Source organism: Phocoena phocoena, chromosome 17 (assembly GCF_963924675.1).
Source record: "Phocoena phocoena chromosome 17, mPhoPho1.1, whole genome shotgun sequence".
NCBI classification, from domain to species: domain Eukaryota; kingdom Metazoa; phylum Chordata; class Mammalia; order Artiodactyla; family Phocoenidae; genus Phocoena; species Phocoena phocoena.
In genome coordinates, this window is record NC_089235.1 from 29,825,077 (window position 1) to 29,850,970 (window position 25,894).

Consider the following 25,894-nt stretch of genomic DNA (forward strand, 5'->3'; position numbering starts at 1 on the left):
CCTTCTTGAGAAGTGTTTGTATTTATTTATTTGCACTTTATTGTCTGTTCATTCACTTAGCAAATATTTATTGAGTGCCTACTACTATGTGGTATCATAGTATGAGAGGGATGAAACCATGAAAAAAAGACACAGTCCCTGTTCTCAGGGATCTAAATTCTGTTAGAGGGAGTCAAAGAATAAATAAGTAGGTACTGAAGGAAAGGCAGTGTTGCTCTTTTATTTAATATGATTAGAGGAGGCCTCTGATGGGTAACACATGAACAGAAATAAGAAGAAAGTAAGGGGTTGAATCATGCAAATATTTTGGAGAACAATATTCTAGGCATAGGGGACAGCAAGAAAAATGGGTCTTAGGTGGAAGTACGTTTTTGAATGAAAAATATCATAGCTGGAGCAGAGTATCTGAGAGAGAATGTGGTAGGAGATGAGGTTGAGAGGTAGTGTGTGGAATCTTTGGGAAATTCCCTTAAGCATTTTGAGCAGGGAGTGACATAGTCTAAGTAACATAATGTGACTTAGGTTTTATTAAGCTGACTTTCCTGCTGTGTAGACAGAGACTAGTTGAGGGCAGAGGAACGCAAGAGGAGGAGCAGGAAGACCACTTGCAGCAACCCAGGTGAGCGGCAGTAGTGGCTTGGACTTGAACGGTGTAGCAGTGGAGGTAGTGAGGCGTGCTTTGGATTCTGGATATATTCTGCAGGTAGAGCCAACAGGGTCTCCTGACCATTTAGATGCAGGGTGTGAGGGAAAGAGAGTCAAGTACGGCACCAAGCTGTCTGGTTGCAGTTGCCATTTCCCAGGACAGCAGGGTTGTGGCCAGAGGAAATGTGGGGGGTGGAGGGAGTCCAGAATTGGTTTGTTTAAGATGCCTGCTGACACTCAAGTGGAGATGTAGAATAGGTAGTTGGATATACAAGGCTGGCCATGAGGGGATATCGAGGTAAGGCGTGTGACCATTTAAAGAGTAAGTGTGGACAGAGAAGACGTTTAAGGACACGTAAATTGGGGAGATAAGAAGGAGCCAGCAAAAGAGCTGAGGCAGAGGAGGAGATAGGAGAATCAAATAAGAACGGTGTCCAGAAGACAGAGGAAGAAGGAAGTGTGTTTCCAGAAGGAAGAAGTGGTCAACTGTGTCCGATGCTGGTAGGCTGAGCAAGATGAGGTCTGAGAAGTAACCGTTTGACTTGGCCAGGTGAATGATACTCAGGGGCAGTGGAGAGGAACGATCGGAGGGAGTGAAAGGAAGAGAGAATGCAAGGAGAAGTGGAGACAACAAATGTAAGCAGATCTTTTTAAAGAAGCTTGCTATAAAGGACTATAGAGAAGTTGGGCAGTAACCAGAAGTACGTAAGGAACCAAGAATAGGAGGAGGATGAAACATCTTCTCTGATGATGATAAGAGAAGAAAGAATTTGAGGATGTCAGGGAGATAGGGAATATGGGAGCAATGACCTTGAATAGGAGAGCAAGGAGGAGATCTGTTTAGTTGCACAGAGAAGCAATAGAGAGCTTCTCTGTAATAAGAGTACATAGATTCAGACGCTATTAGTGAGCAGATGTGGTGGAACACACAAAAGTTCTCTTACGATGGCTCTGTTTCCTCAGTGAAATAGAAAGCAAGATCATTAGCTCAGAGTGAGGAGGTACTTGAGGAATGAAATAGTCATCTGGGAGAGAGGGAGACTGTGAATGCAGTGGGCTCCCACCTGAGGGCGCTGGTCATGAACCAGTCAGCATGATTGCATATACATTTCTGGCATGTTCCACTGCCCAGGCATAGGCGTGGAGTGGGTGGACAGTTGTATTTAGCTAGGCTTTGGATTTTGCCAGAAATACAAAGGTATTGATGTATTGTATTTTTATACCAGGGAGACAGGATTTGAAGGTACAAGGGAGGAATTTTGATGATTGAAGGTGGACTCTAAACTGAGTAAGGGGAGAGAGAACTTCACAAGGGGGCTGAGAGAGAGAGTGATAAGGTAACAGGTTCCCTGATTTTTTTAGATCCCAGTGGAGTCAAACGTTGCTGGTGTTATTACTAAGGGCAGTGAGCTGGAAAATTAGGTGTTTGGAACTGAGTTTATGCAGGATTGCAGCTAGTGCTAATCACAGTGTCTAGGGTATGGTGTTGAGAATGTTTAGCTAAGTTAGACACTAAGATCATGGAAAGGACTATAACTCCAGGGTAGTAAAAGAATCATCAGTGTAGATGTTGAAATCTTCAGAACGATGATGGTCATGTCGAAAAAAACAGCATTGAAGGAGTAAAGGGGAGAAACCCGGAGACCTAAGGATGACTGCAGCAAGGAGTTGGGGGGTGGTGAGCCACGAAGGCAGTGGGGTGGCATGGGCTTGAAATTGAAAGCTGGGGCGGGTTAGGGAGGTGACATTAGTAATGAGAAGCAACACACACCCCACTCCTAGGCCTGGTGACATGAGGGAGGATAGGAGAGAAACAGCCATCCCTCTGAGAGGTTTGAAAGGAAGCAGCGTCCTCAGAAAAATGCCAGATTTGTGTTACAACAAGATGCTAAAGGAATCTTCAGAGAATGAGTGGAGGATGTGGGGGGTTTTGCTAATATGATGGATCATGAGCTTCAGAGGGCAAAACACAGTAGGTGGTTTTGAGAGTTTGGGGAGATGAGAGACATGGAATCAGATATCAAAGTGGACGGGCAGATCGTGGTGAGAGTCAAGGTACTGCAGGTCTGGGACTTCCTGCGTTGACTCTTGTAAATAGGAGTGAAGGCACCGTGGGGTTAGTCTTGAAAATCTCTTAGGCAACTGTGAGATAAGAAAGCGGGGGTGGGGTCTTTCCAGGTGCATGCACGGTGGCCCTGAGATGTCTTCATTTCTCCATTCAGTGGGGTTAATGTAATTCATGAAACATGTTAGAAAGAGTGGGGGTTTGATAAAGCTCCATTATCATCCTCTTTTACAGTTTTTGATAGGACACGGTAGAGCTAAGTGTTTGACCTCAGTTAAAGAGATGCTGTTTTAACTCTGTAAATTTGTTTTTCATACTTAGCATTTTATGTAATATTTTAGTTTTCATGATTTATGCTTATTACTTTTTTTGCCTGTAAAGCCTCATGATTTCTCTGTTATCATTGTGCTGTGAATAAGAAAATTGTTACTCTGTAATTTTTTAAATAACATTTTTTGTTTTTCTTGGCAGGCACTTTTTCATGGAAAGTTCATTGATACTGGTTTCTCTTTACCCTTCTACAAGCGTATGCTAAGTAAAAAACTGACTATTAAGGATTTGGAATCTATTGATACTGAATTTTATAACTCCCTTATTTGGATAAGGTTTGAAGATTTATCTTTCAATAAGGTATTTTCTTGAAATCAGTTTTACATATTTTGTTAATTAGTGGTTGTATATATTTATATCACCCAGAGACAACAACATTGAAGAATGTGGCTTAGAAATGTACTTTTCTGTTGACATGGAGATTTTGGGAAAAGTTACTTCACATGACCTGAAGTTGGGAGGTTCCAATATCCTGGTGACGGAGGAGAATAAAGATGAATATATTGGGTAAGGTGATTACCCGATTGACCTTAATTTCTGTAACTACTAGAGCATGTTAGAACTATCTATACCCTTACCTTTATACCTTGTTTGTGCCTCTGGGAAGATGTTCCACATTCATTCCCTCTTTCACTTATCCTTTTTAATCATTTTTCTCTCTACTCAGTCTTCCCCTCAATTTATAAACATGCTCTGACACCGCTCAAAAATCAAATGTAGTAAAAAAAACAACAAAACCCCAGTTTCCTTGCCTCTGACATACATTTAAGCTCTTCTCAACAGTACCAGTATTCCTGAAATAAGAGTATGTATGATGACCTTCACTTTCCCACTGCCACCTGCTGTATGCATCCTACCTTTGTCCCGATCAAAAATCAGAGACCATTGGCAGCCTCTTCATTTCTAGATGAGGAGACAGAGGTGCTCTGTTCGATAGTAGCAAAACCAAGCCTAGAGCCACGCCTGCCTAAGCACTCTAACGCTCATTTCCTATTCCATCTCACTTTCCCTTTTTAACTGACTCTTAATAGTGCTCACCACAACTTCTATTGTGAAACTGTGTTCTCTTGAATTCTATACGACTCATACAGCATACTGATTTTCTTCACTTTCTTTTTTAGTGATGGTTAAGAAGTACTCTGTTTTTAGCCTTTTACCTCACATACAAATTACCTATTTTTAAATATTATCTTTATTTTCAGTTTAATGACAGAGTGGCGTTTTTCTCGAGGAGTACAAGAACAGACCAAAGCTTTCCTGGATGGTTTTAATGAGGTTGTTCCCCTTCAGTGGCTGCAGTACTTTGATGAAAAAGAATTGGAGGTTAGGATCTTTTATTATGCTCTTATAGGGAATGTTAATGGGAGGAGGGACTGTTGTTACACACTTTTACAAAAGAATGTCCACAAGTTTTAAAATCATGTGGCACAATCTTCAATCCTCTCTCATTCATCCAAATGTTCAGGGGGTACTAAAATCCCAGCATTGGGTAAAGGTCTTAAGTTCTCCAAAATGTGCTGATGTCATGAGCACAGAATCATCAATCAGTGCCAACTGTTAGGGCTCCTAAAGAGTGAGTGCAACCTTATTGATAATTTGGGGAACTCCTGGTTTGGTAGTGAGTTACCCCAAAGACTAGATTTCTAAGTCATGAGTTCTTAGTGGTCTTAACTGTACTTTAGAATTGTTAGAAGTACAATGTATCAGAGATGCTTTTTTTCTTTCCTTTTTTTTTGGTGATAAAATACACATAACATAAAATTTACCATGTTGAACGTTTTTAAGTGTACAGTTCAGTAATGTTAAGTATATTCACAGTATTGTGCAGCCAATCTCCAGAACTTTTTCATTTTGCAAAACTGAAACTCTATACCTATTAAACAACTCCCCATTTCCTCTTCCTCCCTAGCCCCAGGCAACTACCATTTTACTTTCTGTTTCTGAGTTTGACTAACTCTCCTTACCTCATATGAGTGAAATCATACAGTATTTGTCTTATTGTGGCTGGCTTATTTCAGTTACCATAATGTCCTCATGGTTCATCCATATTGTAGCATAGGTAAGAATTTCTGTCGTTTTTTAAGACTGAGTAATATTCCGTTGTATGTATATACCACATTTTGTTTATCCGTTCGTCAGTCAATGGATCTTTGGGTTGCTTCCACCTTTTGGCTATTGTGAATAATGCTGCTGTGAACATGGGTGTACAAATATCACTTTGAGACCCTGCTTTCAGTTCTTTTGGATATATACCCAGGAGTGGGAATGCTGGATCATATGGTAATTCTCTAGTTAACGTTTTGAGGAACTGCCACACTGTTTTCCATAGCAGCAGCACCATTTTACATTCCCACCAAAAGTATGTGAGGCTTCCAACTTTTCCACATCTTTGCCTATACTTGTTACTTTCTGTTTTTGTTTTTAATAATAGCCATTCTAATGGATGTGAGGTGATAACTCACTGTGGTTTTGATTTGTATTTCCCTAACGATTAGTTATTGTGAATTCTCCAAGTCTTCTCCACATTAGATTAGAACACAGGCAGGGCGTTAGGAAGGTGCTTGCATTTCCCCCCACCTTCTTTGGGAGGCAGCCATCTTTGGTCCTCTATTAAGAAACTTGGTTTGTTCATGTAATCAAATGTGCATATGAAAAATTAGCATTTTTCCCTATGTAGGAATTAGCCTTCTAGAAACTCTGACATGGGAAGTATATGAAAATCAGTACTCTGAGCCTGAATTACATGTAGACTCTGTAAACCTGGTTAACATCTCTTAATAGCTTGCTTACACAAATTAGCAGAAATGCATTAGTAGAATGGAAGATACTTTTTAGAGTAGTATTAATCATATTTTAAATCACCGACTTCATTAAGAATCTGAAGAAAATTTTAAAACTTTGTATACTCAATATGCATATACCTAAAATATTCCATACCCCCGATTAAGAACTCCTGCTTTAGAGGCCCACTCAGTGAAAGAGGGATGTTACGGCAAGAGCCTGACATTAGAGCTGAGATGAAACTGAAACAGTAAATCAACAAGGATATTAATAGGTGCATACTTTATATCACCCTTGGCAGCATTTACAGTCTTTACTAGAGCCTTGTGAAATAGTTTGGCCATAAGATAATTTCCTTACACAGAGAAGGAGACTAAAGCCCTTATTGATTACTGATTTACCTTTAGCTCATAGTACAGAGCTGTGAGAAAATGGACATTCGTGTTGTTTTGTTTTGCTTTGCCTTGACTTTTCTCCTCTTGTTCTTTCTTTTACTCCCATTCATTGTCTCTCTTAACCATGAATAATACCACAATAAGGGATATTCACACCATTATCCAAAATAATGGTTATTCATAATCATGCCATGCCCCTTTTTACAGGTTAAAATCTGTTTTAACTTTAAGAAGATAAAACAGTCATTCTTTATTAAAAAAACTCTCATCACACTAGGAATAGAAGGCAACTTCCTCAGTTTGATAAAGGGCATCAACAAAAAAGATAAACCCTAACATCATTCTTAACGGTGATACCTTGAATATTTCTCATTGAGATTGGGAACAAGGCAAAGATGTCCACTCTCACCACTTTTGTTCTACATGGTACCAGATTCCTGAGCCAATGCAGTAAGGCAAAAGTAGAAGCAAAAAGATTGAAAAGTAAAACTGCCTTTATTCACAGATGATAACATGATTGTTGACTTAGAAAAATCCTAAGGGACCTACCAAAAAACTACTAGAAATAATAGTGAATTTAGTAAGACTGTAAGGTACAAGGTCAGTGATTTTAAAAATCAATTGTATATCTTCTATATGTTAGCAGCAAACATTTAGAAATTGAAATTTCAAAGTTTCATTTACTAAAGCATAAAAAAAATGAGCAAATTTAGCCAAAGGCCTGTAGGAACTCTACACTAAAAACTTAAAACATTGCTCAGAAAAATTAAAGAAGATTTTAGTAAGTGGAGAGATATACCATGTTATGTATTGGAAGACTCAATATTGTAAATATGTCAGTTTTCTCTAAATTGAGCTGTATATTCAACACAATCCCAGTCAGTATCCCAGCAGAATTTTCTATAGAAATTGACAGGCTAGTTCTAAAATTACAAGGAAATGCAAAGGGTTTAGATTAACCAAAGCAATTTTGAAAAAGGACAAGCTTGTAGGATGTTAACTACCAGATTTCAAGACTTATTATAAAGCCATAGTACTTAAGATAGTGTGGTATTTGTGCAAGGATAGACAAAGAGATCAGTGGAACACTTAGAGAGTCCAGAAGTAGACCCATATGTATATTGTCGATTGGCTTTCATCAGAGGTAATATAGTTTGATGGAGAAAGGGGAAGTCTTTTAAACAAGTGATGCTGGATCAACTTGATATTCATATGGAAGAAAATTAATCTTAACCCCTATTCAGCTCATAAACAAAGATTAATTTAAAATAAATCATAAACATAAATATGAAAGCTAAAAAGAAAACAGAAAAATCTTAGTGTGGACAGAAGTGTCTTAGGAAGAACACAGTAAAGCAGTAGACCACACACACCCACAAAGGATGTTGGACTTCATCAAAACTAAAAACTTCCTTTCAAAAGATGCTGTTAAGTAAATGAAAAGGCAACCTACACACTGAGAGAAACTCTTGAGACAAAGGTCTTGTATCCAGAATATATTAAAAACTTGTAACTCAGTAAAAAGACAATTTTTTTAAAGTAAAGACTCACTTTACAAAAAGAAGCTATGTACTTTTTTTTCTTTTTTAAATAAATTTATTTTATTTATTTTTGGCTGTGTTGGGTCTTCATTGCTGCGTGCGGGCTTTCTCTAGTTGCAGCGAGCAGGGGCTACTCGTCATTGCGGTGCGCAGGCTTCTTATTGCAGTGGTTTCTCTTGTTGTGGAGCACGGTCTCTAGGCGCGCAGGCTTCAGTAGTTGTGGCTCGCAGGCTCTAGAGTGCAGGCTCAGTAGTTGTGGTGCATGGGTTTAGTTGCTCCGTGGCACATGGGATCTTCCCAGACCAGAGCTTGAACCCATGTCCCTTGCGTTGGCAGGTGGACTCTTAACCACTGCACCACCAGGGAAGCCCAAGAAGCTATACTGATGGCACGTAAACATTCGATGCTCAGTAGTCATTGGGGAATTGCAAATTCAAACTGAATGTATTACCACTTTGGGATACTGTTGGTAGTTTCTTACAGTGTTAAATATACATCAGCCTTATGCCCTAGCAGTTCCACTAGTAGGTGTTTATTCATGTGGAAATGAAGTATATTTTCACACAAAAACTTTTCCATAAGTGTTCATCACAACTTTATTCATCAAAATCAAAAATTTGAAGTAACCTAAATGTCCAACAACAAGGGAATGGATAAATAAATTGTTGTATATTTATATAATGAAATACCACTCAGCAATATGAAAGAAGTACGGGTACCCACAACAACGTGGATGAATCTCATAAACATTGTACTAAGCGGGAAAAGAAAACAGAAAAGAGAGGGGATATGTGTAGTATTGCCTCATATTCTCAAAAATCTAGTCTATGGTGAAATCGTTGATCACCTAGAGCCAAAGATAAGGATGGTGGTTTTAACTGTGACAAGGGACACGATGGAAATATTCTACCTATTGATTATGGTAGTGGTTACACCGGTGTATACATCTGTCAAAGCATCTAACTCTGTACTTAAAATATGCACATTTTATTGTATGTAAATTATAGATCATAGTTGACTTATGAGAAATAAAGTATTATACTTTTTTATCTTATTATGCCAAAAATAGTTTTCATCCCATATATAATAAACTGGAGTTAATTTGAAAATTTCACGTATGTAGAATATTTTATTCTCAAAGCCTGGATAGATGAATAACAAGAGGTTAATATATTTTTAATTTTAAATAGATAAGGTAGCATAGATTTAAAAAAAAGAAGAACTAGAAATTTATTTGTAATTTGTATGTCTAATTTGGGATATATTTATAGTAAAAGAGATTATTCTGGCACACAGCTGATGTTTTTCTTGATGAATAGTTACTTTAAATGTTTTCAGTTTAAGTTCAGTAAACATGGGTAAGATAAAGTGCCATAGAATTCTGCATGTTAAATTGCCACAGATTTTGTTGGATTTGCTTACTGTGACCTTTATTTGATGTACACATAGCTGTTTACATAATTATGCATGTGCATAGCTGGGCATTAGCAGATTTCAGTCACATGGTTACTCTCTTCACTAAATCTTTACTGTGACCTGATGCTGTGCTCCTTTCCCAGGTCATGTTGTGTGGCATGCAGGAGGTTGACTTAGCAGATTGGCAGAGAAACACGGTGTATCGACATTATACCAGAAACAGCAAGCAGATCATCTGGTTTTGGCAGGTATTTGCTTTTATCTTTTTGAATCAAAGTACTCAAAGAAAATGTTTTCTAATGAAATGGGGGTTTGAAAACTGTTCACTTTTAAAGTTGAGACTGCTTTTAGACATGGTATTTAGTCTTTGAATTTTAAGTCGGAAGTGCATAGCGTGAATACTTGTTAAAGGATTTTCCATTGCTTTTTTCCTAAATGAAAGAATAAATGACTATCTTCTTTAAATAATAGTTTAATGGTAATAGTTGTAGGTATAACATTTTTTTCTAGTAGTATGAAAGTATTCTATAAATTCCACTTAATTCTAGAAGTAAATGAGGAAGTATGTTTTTAATGAGAAAGTCAATGCAGATACTTAATTCCTCTAAAGGTGATAATATGCCAGGGAGTTAGAACAATCTAGAGGATAATGTCCAGGAATGACTTTTCTTTCCTCTCTCTCCTTTCTCTCTCTTTCCCTCTCCTTTCTTTTGTTTGTGTTTGTGTGTTGTTTGAAATTTAAAATCTCTAGGCCAGGGATATTATCCACATAAATTTACTAATTGAGACTCATTTGAGCAGCTTAGTAACTGAATATCTGTGCTTAACTGTTTCACTTTCAGGTGAAAAGCCTGGGGTTTTCTGTTACTATAGAAAGATTTTCCAAAGGTTGCATCTTTTCATAAGGATATGTCACATGTTTATTGCTCCATACTTGAAAGAAGTGTGGACACTTCTAGAAATTTATCCTATGGATACACTTCACATATGCAAAATGGCTCATACCAGAGTATTTATTGCTACATTATTGGTACACTAGTGAAGACTTGAGACACCTAAATGTCCGTCGGGGGGAACTGAGTAAATAAATTGTAATATATCCATTATGTAATTATGTACCTTGTCATCATTCTTTTTCTTAATGCAAATTGACAAAAATATTGGAGGATAATATTTTTCAATACAATATTAAGGGAAAAAAAGGTGTGTATATTATTTGGTTAAAAGGAAAATATATATTCTGTATAGACAGAGTGTCTGCTAGTGTATGAATACAGCATCCGTAAAGGTAGAGGGCACGCGAGCAGCAGTTGCAGAGAGCTGACATTGAGGCAGAGGTGCATGTGTGGGATGCTCTTCCTGCTGTGCCCTTCTACTGCCTTTGAGTTCCACACTATGTGCATGTATTATCTATTGTAAAAATAAATAAATAAACAAAAAGGTAAGAATAACTCTATTTTCAAGCCTAAAACATCAGAATTGCATCACATACAGAATGTGTGCAGGTATCTGTAATCTTCCCTTTTAGGCTCATTACCAGCTTCTTACTCCTTTTGTTCCCTGACTTTCCCTTTGGACTTTGTATTTATATACTCGAGGAGCTTAAGCCTTGAGTTATGTAAATCCAAATGAATAGTTGTGTTTTCTGAATTGGGTTTGTTTCTGGGACAGTGGTGAGGTTTATGCCAGACCTGGTAATAAGCTGTATTTCTTTGTCTTGATGAAATATGTTGCCTCAGCACAATTCTGTGCAGAAACATTTTTGGTCATAATTAGCACAACATTTTGTCCTATTGTTAGCTAAAGTTTAGTCCCTGTTTTTAAGATACATTTCTACTCTCAGACTGTTCCCTAAGTTCCTTGCCTTCAGTTGTAAGATACTCAGACCTATTCAGATCAGTATTTCACATTACCCATTTATGTCCACTTTGAAAAGAGATAGTCTGTGAACTAGATATATTTTTAGAAGAATGCATACTTTAGGTTTTCAAGTATGAAGAAGAGAGTTGGGAAAATGATGTTTAGTGGAAGAAAATACCACAAACTATTGAAAGTGGCAGTTGGGAAGTATTTGTTCATCTTTGGTAGCTTATAGTGGAGAAGGGTAGGTGGCTCGGGTCAGGATAACAGTGGTTTAGAGCTCAGCCAGACCTGAGTTCAAATCTTAGTTCTGCTACTTATTAGCAGTTTGAGAAGGACAAATTATTTCACCTCTCCAGGCCTCCATTTTCTTATATGTATAGTGCGGATGCTAATGGTAGTAGCTATCTCATAATATTGTTGTAAGGGCCAAATACACAAAAAGCATATGGCACAGCACATGGCAGGAGCCCTCAACAGGTGACAGCTGTAATAGTGTAGCCCAGCCACAACATCTGCCCTGGTCAGTGGTCTGACGATGGACAAATGACAACCTTTCTAGGCCTCCATTTCCTCTCTGTAAGATGGATATAATAATAACAATAGGGGCCAACCTGTGGTGTGATTGTGAGGATTAATTGAAGTAAGATTGATAGTGTACTGAGCATAGTGCCTAGCCTGAATAAATGGTGAATGCTGCAGCCAGTTACCACATATATTTTAAAACTAGTTTGTGTTAAATTTCTTCTTCAAGTTAAATTAATAATAATTAAATTAATTAATTTATAATTAAATTAATAATTTAAGGATCTACTATTTTCACTATTGAAGATAATCTAGTATTTATTTTATATTAAAGTAAATTTGATTTTGTTACACAGTTTGTGAAAGAGACAGACAATGAAGTAAGAATGCGACTACTGCAGTTTGTCACTGGAACCTGCCGTTTACCTCTAGGAGGATTTGCTGAGCTCATGGGTAAATGCAGTTTCTCTGTAGATAATTTGGGGATAATAATGGCGTTTAGACATACAACAGACTTGAACCATAGGATTATTCTTCTGTGCTTTATGTAGGGCATCTACCAGAAAAAAAGACAAAAAAAGACAAGCGTATCGAATACACTTGTAAGACAAAAATGAAAGTCTGCTCACAAAGCCTGGTTGGCCATTGCTTTGTGAAGGGAGCAAGATTCTGTAGAAATACTTATCTTTCCACTTTGTAATTCTTATTCCTGGATCTTTGCAGCAGTAAGAAGCTTCTCTAGGCAGAAGTAACTTACATTGTAGTTTATTCTGTATCATTCAGGTTGACTATGTGACATGTTCTATTATTTGACTAGTTACCAAAAAGTTTAAAGGACCAGATAAATTTTGTCTTATTTTCCTGATTTAGGAAGTAATGGGCCTCAAAAATTTTGCATTGAAAAGGTCGGGAAAGATACCTGGTTACCAAGAAGCCACACATGGTAAGTTCAAGAATCTTAAATAGGAAGGTGAAGCCAGAGTCTGTTTTGTTTTGTTTTTTTTTTAATGTAAGACCCAGTATAATTTCTTATTCATTAAAGTAGTCAGAATTTCAATTTTGAGAACAGGCTGATTAACATAGTATTCTATAACTAAACACATTAGAATGACTGGTTAATATAAATACTTGAGAAATGTATCCATTGATTCAACAAATATTTAGCATACCCACTATGTACAGAATGAGATTGAAGTGCTCCCTGCCTTTTATGAAGTTTGCACTCCATTGGGGATGGGGACACAAAAGACACACAGATAAACAACTCTTTGCAAATGCTAGGAGTCCTTCAAAGGAAACCAAGAGAACAACTAGAGGGGAACCTCCTTTGGATTGGGTGGTCAAGGAGGTTTCTTGGAAACTGATGTTTAAGTTGAGTTTGATAAATAGCATGCTGTGGGAAGAAACAGGGGAAGTGCACTCTTTGTACAGGGTCGTTTTTCAAGGAAATAAAAGATGCCTTGGTGTGAATGGAACTTAATGAATCAGGGGAGGGGATAAAAGAATTTGGAAATGTAGGCAGGGGCTAAATTATGTAGAGCCTTATCGGCTATTATAAGGAATTTGTTTCTAAGAACAATTAGAAGCCTTTGAAGAGTTTTAAATAGCAGATAATGAGATCCAAGAAAAATCAGTCTGGCAACAGAGGAGAGAGGGAATTGGATGAGTGAGTGCGGGGAGACTAGTTATAGAACTCTTATAGTCATCCAGGCAAAAGATGGTGATGGCTTAAATGTATGTGGTTCTTTCAGGAGATCAAAACTATTTTCACACTAAGTCATTTTTGCCTTTTTATTGTTTTGACATTTGCACTTGTGGTACCAAAGTAATGGTGGGTCAACTGCTGTTGACTTAGCACAAGTCAAGGCAGTGGCACAAAACTGCTATCTCTGCATTTTTCAACACCACACATTTGAAGTTTAAAGCAAAAAAAAAGCCAGGCTTATTGAAGGTTGTTCTTTATGAAGTATTAAAAACTATTAATTTTAGTAAATCTTGTTGCTTGAAGTATGTATGTAGCTTTTTTAACATTCTGTATGACAAAATGGGAAGTCTGCATAAAGCACTTTGGTGGCTGTCTTGAGGGGAAGCTCTTAGGCAGTTGTTGAGTTGTAAGCTGAACAGCTTGCTTTCTTTATGGAACACTTTTTCTACTTGAAAACATGACAGACAAACTGTGTTTATTCAGACTTTTTTCCTTGAAAATTAATGAAGTAAAACTTGTCACCTTAAGGAAAACAACTAACAGCATTTGTTGGTGATGATAAAATTGAGGTTTCATGCAAAAATCAGAATTTTGGAAAACTTGTATATACCACCTTGAGCTTGACAGCTTCCCAAGACTTTTTTTAATATTTGAAAATTCTTTATAACTTGGTGAACCAGTATTTCCAGATGACCGACGCATGATGTTACAAACTCATGCATGGGTAAAACATGCATTCAAAGTGTAAAATAAACCAATGGATTTCGTATAACAGAGTACAAAAAGTTCTTTGATATGATTTCAAAACCCATATTAGGCATAACCTTGTCAAATTTAGTATATTATCAAAGAATAATATCCACAGTTATCTGAAAAAAGTGAGTACATCTCTGTTTTCTAACTGCATGTCTGTATGGGGACAGTTTTCATATGCTTAATCTAAAACAATATAGTCCCACAGAATAAATGCTCACATAGGTATCAGAATCCAGATGTCTTCTATTAAGCCAGATATTAAAATGATTTGCAAAAATATGAAACAAGGTCACTCTTTTCACTACTTCTTTGAAAATAGTCTTTTTTTCCATAAAAATTTTACTTTTATTTCAAAGTAAATTACTTTTAAAATTTGCTTTAACTTATAATATGGTAAATATCAACAGCTATAATTCACATAAACAAAAGCTCTTTGGCTTTCTCAATATTTTTAGATGTGAAAAGGGATCCTGTGACCAAAAACATTTGAGAACACCAGGTTAGATTAAATTGGTGAAATCCAGTGGAGGAGAGATTGTTGAGGCAGGGACAGAGAGTTCATAACCAAATCAGATAATTCTTTACGAAAGATGAAAAGAATTGGGATTTTGAGTGTGAGTTAAGGAACTCGCCTTTTATAGAAACAAGAACATTTCCTTTGTTGTAACAGAAGAGGAAGGAAAGTTGGATGTAAACTATAGATAGATTTTAGATTTTGTGAAAGAATAATAGAGTTAATCCACTGTTGGTTTGTTTTCTCAGAGTATAAGGTTGAGGTCACTGGCTAACAGTGAAGAAAGGAAAGACTTGAGGAGAAAGAAAGGGAGAGCTGTCAGAGAGTAGAAATATGGCTGAGAATGCTGGACAACATTAGATTGCCCACTTGGATCTACTAGTTCATCTAAAGTGACACTAATCTACCTAAGTTGTCAGATTTTCCCTGCAGTAATTTTCAACTGTTAAGGTACAAGGAATGAGAAAGTAGAAGGTTGAATTCATTCAGGGTTTGAGTTTGAGTAAGTTCAAAAGGAGAGAGAGGGTTTTAAAATATTTGCAAGGTAGTGATTATAATGATGGACCATGACCTCTAAAGTAATTATAATGATGGGCTGTGGCTTAAGTAAAAAGTGAAGATAGGAAGAGTCTGAGGACAAGATAGGATGGTGAGAAAGTAATGGATTAACAGGTTGGCATTTTAATTGAAATAAGTTGGGAAAGACAGATAATCAGAGAATAGAGTGTTTTAATTAGTAACTTCCTTTACTGGTGATGACAAGGTTCAAGGTATGATACTGAAGTAGAGGAACAGGTCACTGAGGAAGGGCAAGAATTGAGAGGCTCTGGGTGACATTGCATGTCACCCATGTGAATGAGAGGACTATGAAGAAGGTGCCAGAGCTTTCAGTGAGTGAAGGAACATGGTCAGCAGGTGATAGCAAAAAGTGCAGAAAGGAGGTTGCATAGCCAGACTGTGTTTGCCTCAGAGGAGGAAAGTTTGTTGACTGGCTGCAGAGGAAATAGAATATTTCAGACTAGCTGGATTTCAGTTAAGGCAAGAGAGGAGTTGTTAAGACTATAGAAGCCTGCAAATCATAAAATATAAGTCCAAAAGAATGGATTGGAAAGGTCTGACACAGGTGGGGATTTAATTCAGATCAGGGGAAATACGGTTGATCAGTATTGGGATGAGAATTTAGATGAAAATATATGATCCAGAAAGACTTGAGTCTTCGGTAGTGACTGAGGTAAGCAGTGCCATAGTCTATGGTGGAAGCAGTCTTGATTATTCTCAGATTGGGTCCTACTGCTTTCATCCCCAGTGCTTTGCTTAGTGAGGTGGCAGCTTTCAGGGCAGGGGTGCTGCAGGCTATATACAGTGTATAGCAAGCCAATAGAGTACTGTTCCCTTAGAGTCCATGAGAAAAGTACTGATGTCTTCCCTTTTTATATATAAGAAAATAGAAGTAGCAAACTTTACTCAAAGCTGAAACTAAAACAAAAGCTAAAATAAAACTTAAAATAGTATTCTGATATTCACATAGTAAGTACTCAATAAAAGATGAATAGATTTTAGTATGTCTTTGTCCTTTTGTAAGCCAGCACAAAACATAATGGCTGATGTCTTAAAACAGAATCCTGTTTTGGATGTTTTAAAGTAATACATTTTCTTATGTGGTTCAACTCAACATTTACGAAATGTCTACTGTATACAGAATGGATCTGTGTTAGGAGAGTAGAGATGACTCTGCCCTTGGTTTTGGAATCTAATGGAAAAAAAACAGTCAGTCATAATACAGAGTAAAGTAAATGCTAAAACAGAAGTAAAAAGAGCTTATGTATTACAAATGCCAACTCTTTACATATATTCACCTTCCATATTATATACATGGATAAACATGACCATAATTTGTTTATGTTTTAATTTTCACCAAATCCAAGAATTTACAGCATTTGCTAGGTCCTCACATGTGAAAAATAAAATTTTTACTTCATCCTTTTGAAAAAAAACAAGAAGAGCTTATGGAGAGGGGAATTATTAAGTCTGTATAACATGTTCAAGGAGAATTCTTGGAGGAAGTTGCAGCATTTGGACTGATTCTTAATAATATTTTCATAGGCAGAAAAGGGTATTCCAGAACATAGGAGAGCCATAAGAGCATGGTCATAGAACAGAAAAGTGTGTGGTATGCTTGGAGAACATTAAATAAGTTGATAGGGGCTATACCGAACAGCATAGGCTTCCTTGCCCACTTCCCCATCCGTAGTCATTAGAAGCAGCAGAGGTTTTTTAAACCATCATGTCTTTTTAAGAAAGTACCCCTGGCAATGATATAAGGCTAGATAGGTTGTGAAGAAGTTAAAAATAAAAAGGATGCAAGATCAGTAGGCAGGAAATACTGATGGTCTAGATAAAAGATGATGGGGAAGTATATATAGGAGAATATAGTAGCAATAGAAATGATCAGGAGGGAAAAGATGGGGGAGATTTGGTAAATAGAATGACAATTTGACAGAGGCAGGTGACTGGTTAGTATAGGGCTCTATTGAAAAATTTTTTCCTGACCTCAGCTCAGTATCAGACTGTACCTTGAGGCATAGTTTAAAGGTTGGGGTGGGGAGGGGGCACACGATGGGAAGATATATAGTCCTCTTAATTGTTACTGTTAAATTAACAACTTTTCAAACAGAATAACATGGTCTGAGAAGAATACCATTTTAATTGGCTGCCTTGTTTCAAAAGGCTCTTTCTTGATTTACAGGTTTCCTGCCTCTTACAAGGGCAGATAACTGGTAGAAGTAGTAGAAGGGAACTGGATAATCTATAGAAACCTTCCACATGAGAAAATGAAAGTACAGAAAGGTTTTGACTTCTCAGAGCTATTTCACTAGACACTAATAGTGGGGACCAAAATCCAAAACTCCTGAATCTTAACCCAGCTACTCAGTGCTGTATCTTAAAAAAATTAAATGTTATTTCACACCTTTCTAAATTGTAAAACAATACATTGATATTTTAAGCATTTTCAATATTTTCTACATTTCATCAGTTAATCCCAGCAGGGAATTCTTTGAGTCTAGCAAGACTGTAAGCATATTATTTTAGAAACGGTTATATATATGATGAGATTATTTGAAAAGACAAAAATATATATTTGGTTATTGACTGTCTCCACCCTAGAATAAGTTCAGTGAGGACAAGGACTTTTACTTTTTCATCATTGTATCACCAGCTCCTGGAAAAATACCTGATATATTAAAGATTCTCAGTAAATAACTGATGAATGAATTGGTGGGTGAGTGAGTGAAAGAAATGGACTCTTTAACCCAAGAGAAGTTAGGGGGACTCATGACACAATGTAACAATAATAGTATAGAAAAGAGAAAAATTAGTGCTTTTTAAAAAAAAATTCCAGCAGTTTTATCCATATTGCTACAATTATTATTTTTAATTCTAGCTTTCTCTGGGAAACGTTAAAATATTTTTGTGACTAGGTCTTAAATTTGAATTGACTGCTGTAAGAAAATTTGTATATTTAATATTATATTTGTTAAGTAATAATACAGTAGTAAATTGTGTGTTAGAATACTTCTGGCAAAATTTTTACATTCTTCCTCTATTAAGTTTTTCAAATGTGCTTTAAAAAAATATTGTATTGGAAGTCTTTTCAGAGTTTGTTTTATTGAAAACACATCTGATTTTGTTTTTGTTTTTGTTCAGTTTTAATCGCTTGGATCTACCACCATATAAGAGTTATGAACAACTAAAGGAAAAACTTCTTTTTGCAATAGAAGAGACAGAGGGATTTGGACAAGAATGAATGTGGCTTCTTGTCTTGGAGGAGCTCTTGCATTTAAATACCCCAGCCAAGAAAAGTTGCACAGATAGTGTATATAAGCTGTTCATTCTGTACAGTGAATTTTCTGAACCCCTCAAAGTATAAATGTTTTCCGTTCTTCCACAGAAATATGCAAAACAGATCCTTTTCTACTTTATTTATTGTTCCCTTGAAGTGACTGACTAGGAAAAAAATCATCCTTAAATTTTGAAGTTGAAGCAAGCAAGAGACTTTATTAAAAATAAGTATATATCTATATAAGCATATATGATAGTGGCTCTAGTTTTATAGAGCTCAGAGTGTATTAAACATGACAGCCGTTCATTCAAAAATAATCTGGATTTGCTTTACCTTGTTTCTGTTATCCAGGGGAAGAAGTACAAATTACTCCATGTATTTTTCCCTTTGTAACACCTCTTGAGGGTGTTTTGTTGCATGGCTGTTCAGGAAGGTATTAAGGGCTTAGGCCAAAATCTTACTTTGAATATGTTAAAAAATGCTGCTGGCTTTTCTTAAGATGGGTGCTTGAACCTGTCAGTTTGTTTTAAATAAATACAGTAGTTGAAAATTTTCCCTCTTTGCTACATCTCTAATACAGTCAGAGTCATGAATGAAACCGTAACTTACATGAAAGTCATATACTAGATCTACTACTATTTAGTTTATTCTAGAAATTGGAGAGAATTCACTGAGTAGCATAGAGGTTTGTTTACATGTTACTTTGGGAGGCTAGGTATTTGTGGAATTAAAAAGAATCAGGCACTTCTGTACTTTAGTTTTAAAATATGTGATGTTCTTTAAATTCATAATAAATTGATGCAATTTGATACTTAGGAACATATAAAAAGGTAATGTGAACTTTTCTGCTTTTGTTTGTGTTCAAAGTTTTGGTTTCATAAAACCAGATGGATTGAAGACTTACATAAGCATTTGAAAACTCAAGTCTACTGATTTTCTGTTACTGTTTGCATATCTTCATTCCTCTTAAATTCATGAAAATTCCATGTATCTGAATAAGCTTATAAAAAATATTTTAGTCTCCCCCCCTTTTTACATAGATTACTATTTTTGTTCCAATAACACTTTTTGTTTTTCATTATCAAGGACATTTACTGAACTACAAAAATGTATAACAAATTAAAATCTGATGTGAATATTAATGCTGCTTTAGCAAGCTGGGCTTCCCTATTAATATGAAAATTTAAATTTCCACTTGTAGCATTATTTCAGTATGTACTGTAAATTTCATTAACTTAAAATTTTTTTTTTTACAACCATGGAACTGACGTCTTAGAATGCTACCTGTAACATATTTCACTACTAAGTACATACAGAAGATACTAGTATACAATTTAACTTCCCTAAACAGTAGTTTTTGTTTTGCCAGAATTTTATTTTTCTACATATTAATTTAGATGGTCTTCTGCATTTTTATTCAGAATCCATAGTAAAGATGAAATAAAGTCCGTGATCCACTCGCTTGAATAGACTCTTTTCCCAAATCCTCACTATTAATGTTCTAGTTATTTTCATGCCTAATGAATAAAAAACAAACAAGAAAACTAATGTACAGAACAGACTATGCAATAGAGGGTGACCAGTCTTCAAAAGGGCTGCTTAAATTACACCATGAAAGTACCACTGCTGATGAAGTTTGCTGACAGAAGTTACTGTCATTCAGTAGAGGCATGAGAGAACATCATGTAGCACACTGGAATGAAGACAGGAAGCTTTCAGGGTGCCCATCCCCCCTTCTCACTTCAGGTAAGAAATTACCATACAACAGATGAGGCTACACAGAGCCTACGGAGAGACCAAACCAGCTTTCTGGAGAAGGCTGGTTTGGAGAACTTATCAGGTCCTTATTTCATATTAATTGTAGAAATCCAGACCTATAGGCAGGATTTATTGTCTTGATATACCTACTCAGTGTCAGTGAGAGAAACCTGAGACTTGTTTTTCCCCCCTCTTCCCATCCCTGTTCTGTGCTGGGCCAGGCATAGAGAAATTAGAAGTGCAGGGCTCACTGTGCCTGAACACAGACACTTCATGAGGAAATCAGCAAACAAGGGAGGCTCAGAAACAGGTTCATACTGTCACTTCATTTCAGTGCCACTACCCACCACCACCACCGCTAAACAGCCCAGTCAGTGGGTCACAGGCACAACACAGTTTCAGCAATCAGATTAGTTGTTTGTCTTCCAGGAAAAGAAGCTACAAGTGGTGTTTTTTTGTTTTTAGTACTTCCAGGGCAGTTAAAGTCAAAAGGGTTAACAAAACTCTTTGCCCTCCAGCCTTAGGTCAACCACCTAGCTTTTCCAGTTCTCAAAACTAGATAGGGTGGTGTGGGCCAACAATGTCAGGCAATGCTGCTTCTGTTTAAAATGGCCCGACTGGTGTGTTGCATCTGGACTGGGAAAACTCCAGGCACTTAATATGAAACCATAGCTTTGGACTTCCCAGAATGTGGAAACTTGTAACTGTATTTCCCTTTGAGATTCCTGAGCTGTCACCTGGGGAGATGATACTCCTGGGAGCTGCATGGATATGCTGCTACACAGACTGCTGCTGTAAGGTCATCTTTTGAATGTAAGGAGGCCTGACATTGACCTGCTTGGGTGAGCTATGGTTTCTGTCCTGAGTAAATTGGGGCCAGATGAAGCCTACTGTGGGCTTTTTGAGTCTTAATATTTGGCTGAACCTAAGATCCTCTAGTGGGCATTACAGAAGTCAAACAGAAATCTTCTCCGGTTGAAATAGGCAGGCAGATGAGACAATAAAGGTTCTTTTATAAGTCCATTGAACTTAAAAGCCAAACTTGAAGTCTACTGGGGTTTTGGTCTGTCTCTCAAGGGAAAAGCCCAGACCTCATCAGAGGAGCCTTTACCTTAATGAGGTTCCTTTGTACCTAGTATATACTCTTCAGTCACAAGACAGAAACATACAGGGCAGTGCAATGGGCCAGAACAGGACATTCATTAAATAAACCTCATGGCCCTTGCCAAAGTAATCAACCCCTCCTATTTTTTCTTCCCAGTAATGCCCAGGTACAGTCCAAACAGGTTGTATAGTGAACACCACATGAATACAACAAAAAAATAAAAGGGGAAACCCGCCCCCCCCAAATCAACGAAGAGTAAAAGTCCAAAAGGGCCTCACTTTGGCAGCACGTATACTGAAATTAGAACAAAAGAGGCATCTCCTAAATGCCAAATTTTCTCTCCCCAGTCTTGACCAAGGAGAACACAATCAGATGATAATAGCATTTTTAAATATTTACTGATACTCATGGTAAATACATGTTCTTTAATCCTCACAATTCCATTAGGTTATTGTTTTTTTGTTGTTTTGTTTGCTCCTTGTAATTATGTTTATTTTAAAAAGTGAGTCTGAGAGAAGTCATTTTTACAAAGTCCACAGCTGTTCCACAGTCTATGATTAAACACTCAGGAAAATTTCTGGTAACAAGGAGTTAATTGAGAGCTTTCAGATTATAGTAGGATAACAGCCACATTTCAAATCAGATTTCTTCTCTCATTCTTAAAAGGAAGGAAACAGATGCATAAGAGGCAGTTATAATCACCCACAGCCCATGTCTGTAATATGTTTAAAAGACAGAAAACTACAAACTTCTGTTTACATGTATGTGGAGAAAAAGGCATCTCAAACTAGCAGTCAGCTGTGGAACACTCAAGAACCAAATCAAGTAGCACAGGAAGGAGAATATAATGGGGTTTCAGGGTTCATTCCCGGAAGTAGTAGATCCCACCCTGAGTGGAGAAATGCGAAGAACCAATGTGAGAACTGGTAAATCAGACTCCTGGGCACTCAAAGAGGCCGAGGAAGCACACATAATCAGAATCCTTGGAAAGTACCACATTTTGGAGAAGGCAACTATTGCATTGTAAAGAGAGAAAAAAGATAGCAGCTCTATAAAAGACCCAGCAACCACACTTCTGGATGTTTATCCCACAGAGATGAAAATTTGTTGATATAGTTATATCAGCCTTAAGTTCATAGCAGCCAAAGACTGGAAACAGCTTAAATGGCTGGCCTATGGTGGATAGTTAAATAAACTGGTACACCCATACAATGAAATATAATCAACAATAAAAAGGAACTACTGACTGAATTTAGATGCTTCTCAAAAAGGAGTTATGCTGAATGAAAAAAGCCAATCCCAAAAGGTCACATTCTGTATGACCCATTTATATAATGTTCTTGAAATAACAAAATTATAGAGAACAGATAAGTGGTTGTCAGACTTAGGGATGATGGCAGGGAATGGGTTTGACTATAAAGGCACAGCACTAAGAATTTTTGTGATGGAACAGTTCTGTATCTTGATTGTGGCAGTTACAAAAATTTACACGTGACAAAACTGCACAGAACACACACAAGTGAGATCACTTAAAAGTGGTAAAATCTGAATAAGGTCTGTGGACTGTACAGTTTCCTGGTTTTGATATTATACCATAGTTATGTTACCACTGAGGCAAACTGAGGGAAGGATACACAGGACCTCTCTGTGTACTATTTGTTGACAACTTCTTATGAATCTATAATTATTTCAAAGCAAAAAAAAATTTTTTAAAGCCTTATATAATATCAAAGATAGAGCCTCGGGCTTCCCTGGTGGCGCAGTGGTTGAGAGTCCGCCTGCCGATGCAGGGGACATGGGTTCGTGCCCCGGTCTGGGAAGATCCCACATGCCCGGAGTGGCTAGGCCCGTGAGCCATGGCCGCCGAGTCTGCGCGTCTGGAGCCTGTGCTCCGCAACGAGAGAGGCCACAACAGTGAGAGGCCCGAGTACCGAGAAAAAAAAAAAAAAAAAGATAGAGCCTCCCCTCCATAAAAGGCTTTACTACTGAAAGATAGATACCTTATTTTACAAAAACTGTGTAGTACAGGATATTTATTACTGAACTAATCCAAACCCCTTACCTCCCATTTGATAACCTGGTGTTGCTGGTAACTCAGCACACACAAAAAGTCACACCTCCAAAAAATAACATTCAAAGTCACTCTAAAGTGAAAACTGAAAATGAGGAAATTTCAGATGAAAATGCTCAACACAGAGAAAACAGTAAAATTCTTAAGCACAATATACTAGTATGAATTAAATATAAATAAATAACTGCAGACACGAAAATATCCAAATTAGAAATTCAAAACTGGACAAACAACATGAGGATGTGAAATGCCTGTTAACTGAAATCAATCAGGGAAAAAAAATTGAAGAAAAAGACAAAAACATCTCAGAAGTGAAGACAAACAGTATCTAAGGAAGAAAACATAAAAAAGTAAGGGACATGGAAGATAGAAATGAAAGAAGCCAAGAAAATGAAACTGAGAGGTAAAAGAAAAATTAGAGAAGTGATAAATACAAAAGGCAAAGAAGATCTAATATACATATAATTAACGAGTCCCTGAAAATAAGATGGAACACTTTTTTTTATTTTTGTGGTACGCGGGCCTCTCACTGCTGCGGGCTCTCCCGTTGCGGAGCACCGGCTCCAGACGCGCAGGCTCAGCGGCCGTGGCTCACGGGCCCAGGCGCTCTGCAGCATGTGGGATCTTCCCAGACCAGGGCACGAACCCGCGTCCCCTGCATTGGCAGGCAGACTCTCAACCACTGCACCACCAGGGAAGCCCGGAACAGTGTTTCCTTAAGTGCCGTCAGTAAGGCCATTCTGGAATGAGGGACAATCTATAAGACAATTGGACTGGCCCCTTCAAAAAATCAATGCTGTGAGAAAAAAAAAGATGGGGTTACTGTTCTAGCTTTAAAAAACTAAGGCAGAAAATTAAATGCAGTCTATGATCTTTGAATCTTGGTTTTTAAAAGTGTAAGACATTTTGGGACATTTGAGGATATTTGAATATGGTTGGATATTAGATGATGATAAAGAATTACTGTTAACATTCTAGTTGTGATATGGACTTGTATTTATTTAGAAGGATGTCCTTATTCTGAGACGATGAATGCTGAAGTATTTAGGGATGAAATATGTCTGCTATTAATTTTAAAAGTTTAGAAATATATATAAATACGAATATCACACATAAGTAAAATATAGCAAAAGATTAGCAGTTGCTGAACCAGAGATGAGTTTATAAGAGTCCAATATTTTCAGTTTTCCCTTCTGTTTGAAAATATACATGATAAACTGAAACAGCACATACCCACAACATTACCTGTGTTTTCCCTTTGAGAAAAATCCACCTACACATACACTCTCAGATTTCTGTAAGTGGCATTCAAGATACTACTTTTTACAAAACAAGATTTTTGTAGTGGTGGCACCCCCAGTATCACTGTCCTGCCTACTTAAAACATTTTAATTTCCATTTCCCCCTTGAGTTCTGTGATCCTTTCACCCCATTAGGGAATAGAATTTGAGCTCGCCTAGTGATAAAATCAAACCACTTGTAAGACTACCTCACATTTTAAAAAAGAAACCACTCCATTTTCAGTCCTCTCATGACTTATTTCCTTATGCAGGTTGGCTCCAAGATATATCATTTAACTACTTTATACCAAGAACTCTCATCATCCTAACCTCCTAACATTCACTGTACCTTCTCTGCAAGATCTCAGCTTTGAATCAATCAATCCAACTAGAAAATGCACTCCCCTATGTCACCTCTTCCACAGAGCTTTCTTTTTTCTTCTTTTTTTTTTTTTTTTTTTGTGGTAAGCAGACCTCTCACTGTTGTGGCCTCTCCCGTTGCAGAGCACAGGCTGCGGACGCGCAGGCTCGAGCCCAGCCGCTCCGCGGCCTGTGGGATCTTCCCAGACCGGGGCACAAACCCGTGTCCCCTGCATCGGCAGGCGGACTCCCAACCATTGCGCCACCAGGGAAGCCCGAGCTTTCTTTTCTTGATCTCCCATCCTGATGTGATCCAATTCATACCCTTTGTATTGCTGGTGTCTCAGGTGCACAATAATCTCAGCCTCTAAGCCATGGATATCTCTCTACCACTCTTGTAGCAATTATTTCTTTTGCCTTGTTATTTGTGAAGAAGTCTAGAATTTTGTATACTTAATTTGTTAAATGGTCACAACATTAAAAGAACTGAGAAAACAGCCATAGAACAGTATGGTTAATGTATTTATTATCTTTATAATTTGATGAAAAGGCACTGCTTCTTAGATATTTCACTGAAAAATTCTCAGTTCTTGTCACTGAAACCTGTAAGCAACTGAGCAGCTTCTGTCTGTATCTAAAAATGGAAGAATACATATTATAAAACAGTACAGCACAGAGATCAACTTGTGAAACAAGTTTATAAAGTAGTTTCTAAGAATTTCCAAAAAAACAGGATAGCACACTGTAAGAATAAAATTTCTTAGAGAACTCAAGAGATGAGACTCTTAGAGAACTCGTCCACATTAGTACATGTCCCTTGCCTTTTATGTTTTAGAAATCTTCTTTTTCTATCTGCTATATATATGTCAAACAGGAATAATTCTATATTGCAGCAAGTAATTCATACATGTTCGTTGATAGTAACTAAATATTTGCTATACACATT

The 25,894-nt window shown here is 37.2% G+C and overlaps 2 protein-coding genes across 5 annotated transcripts in view; one reads left to right on the forward strand and one right to left on the reverse strand.

The window, feature by feature from the left end:
* WWP1 (WW domain containing E3 ubiquitin protein ligase 1) overlaps window positions 1-18,927 on the forward strand; it is a 91,416-nt gene extending 72,489 nt beyond the window's left edge. Inside the window, exons 18-24 of the mRNA XM_065895772.1 lie at window positions 3,182-3,315; window positions 3,407-3,547; window positions 4,243-4,363; window positions 9,317-9,421; window positions 11,915-12,011; window positions 12,429-12,501; window positions 18,239-18,927. Of these exons, the coding sequence (XP_065751844.1) occupies window positions 3,182-3,315; window positions 3,407-3,547; window positions 4,243-4,363; window positions 9,317-9,421; window positions 11,915-12,011; window positions 12,429-12,501; window positions 18,239-18,338 (771 nt within the window). The 3' untranslated portion in view covers window positions 18,339-18,927. The remainder of the gene's footprint in view (window positions 1-3,181; window positions 3,316-3,406; window positions 3,548-4,242; window positions 4,364-9,316; window positions 9,422-11,914; window positions 12,012-12,428; window positions 12,502-18,238) is intronic.
* Window positions 18,928-25,457: 6,530 nt separating this feature from the next.
* The window catches only part of RMDN1 (regulator of microtubule dynamics 1), a 36,984-nt gene continuing 36,547 nt past the window's right edge, over window positions 25,458-25,894 (reverse strand). For all 4 annotated transcript variants that reach the window (XM_065895240.1, XM_065895243.1, XM_065895242.1 and 1 more), the window contains one exon: window positions 25,458-25,582. In XM_065895240.1, the coding sequence (XP_065751312.1) occupies window positions 25,532-25,582 (51 nt within the window). In that variant the 3' untranslated portion in view covers window positions 25,458-25,531. The remainder of the gene's footprint in view (window positions 25,583-25,894) is intronic.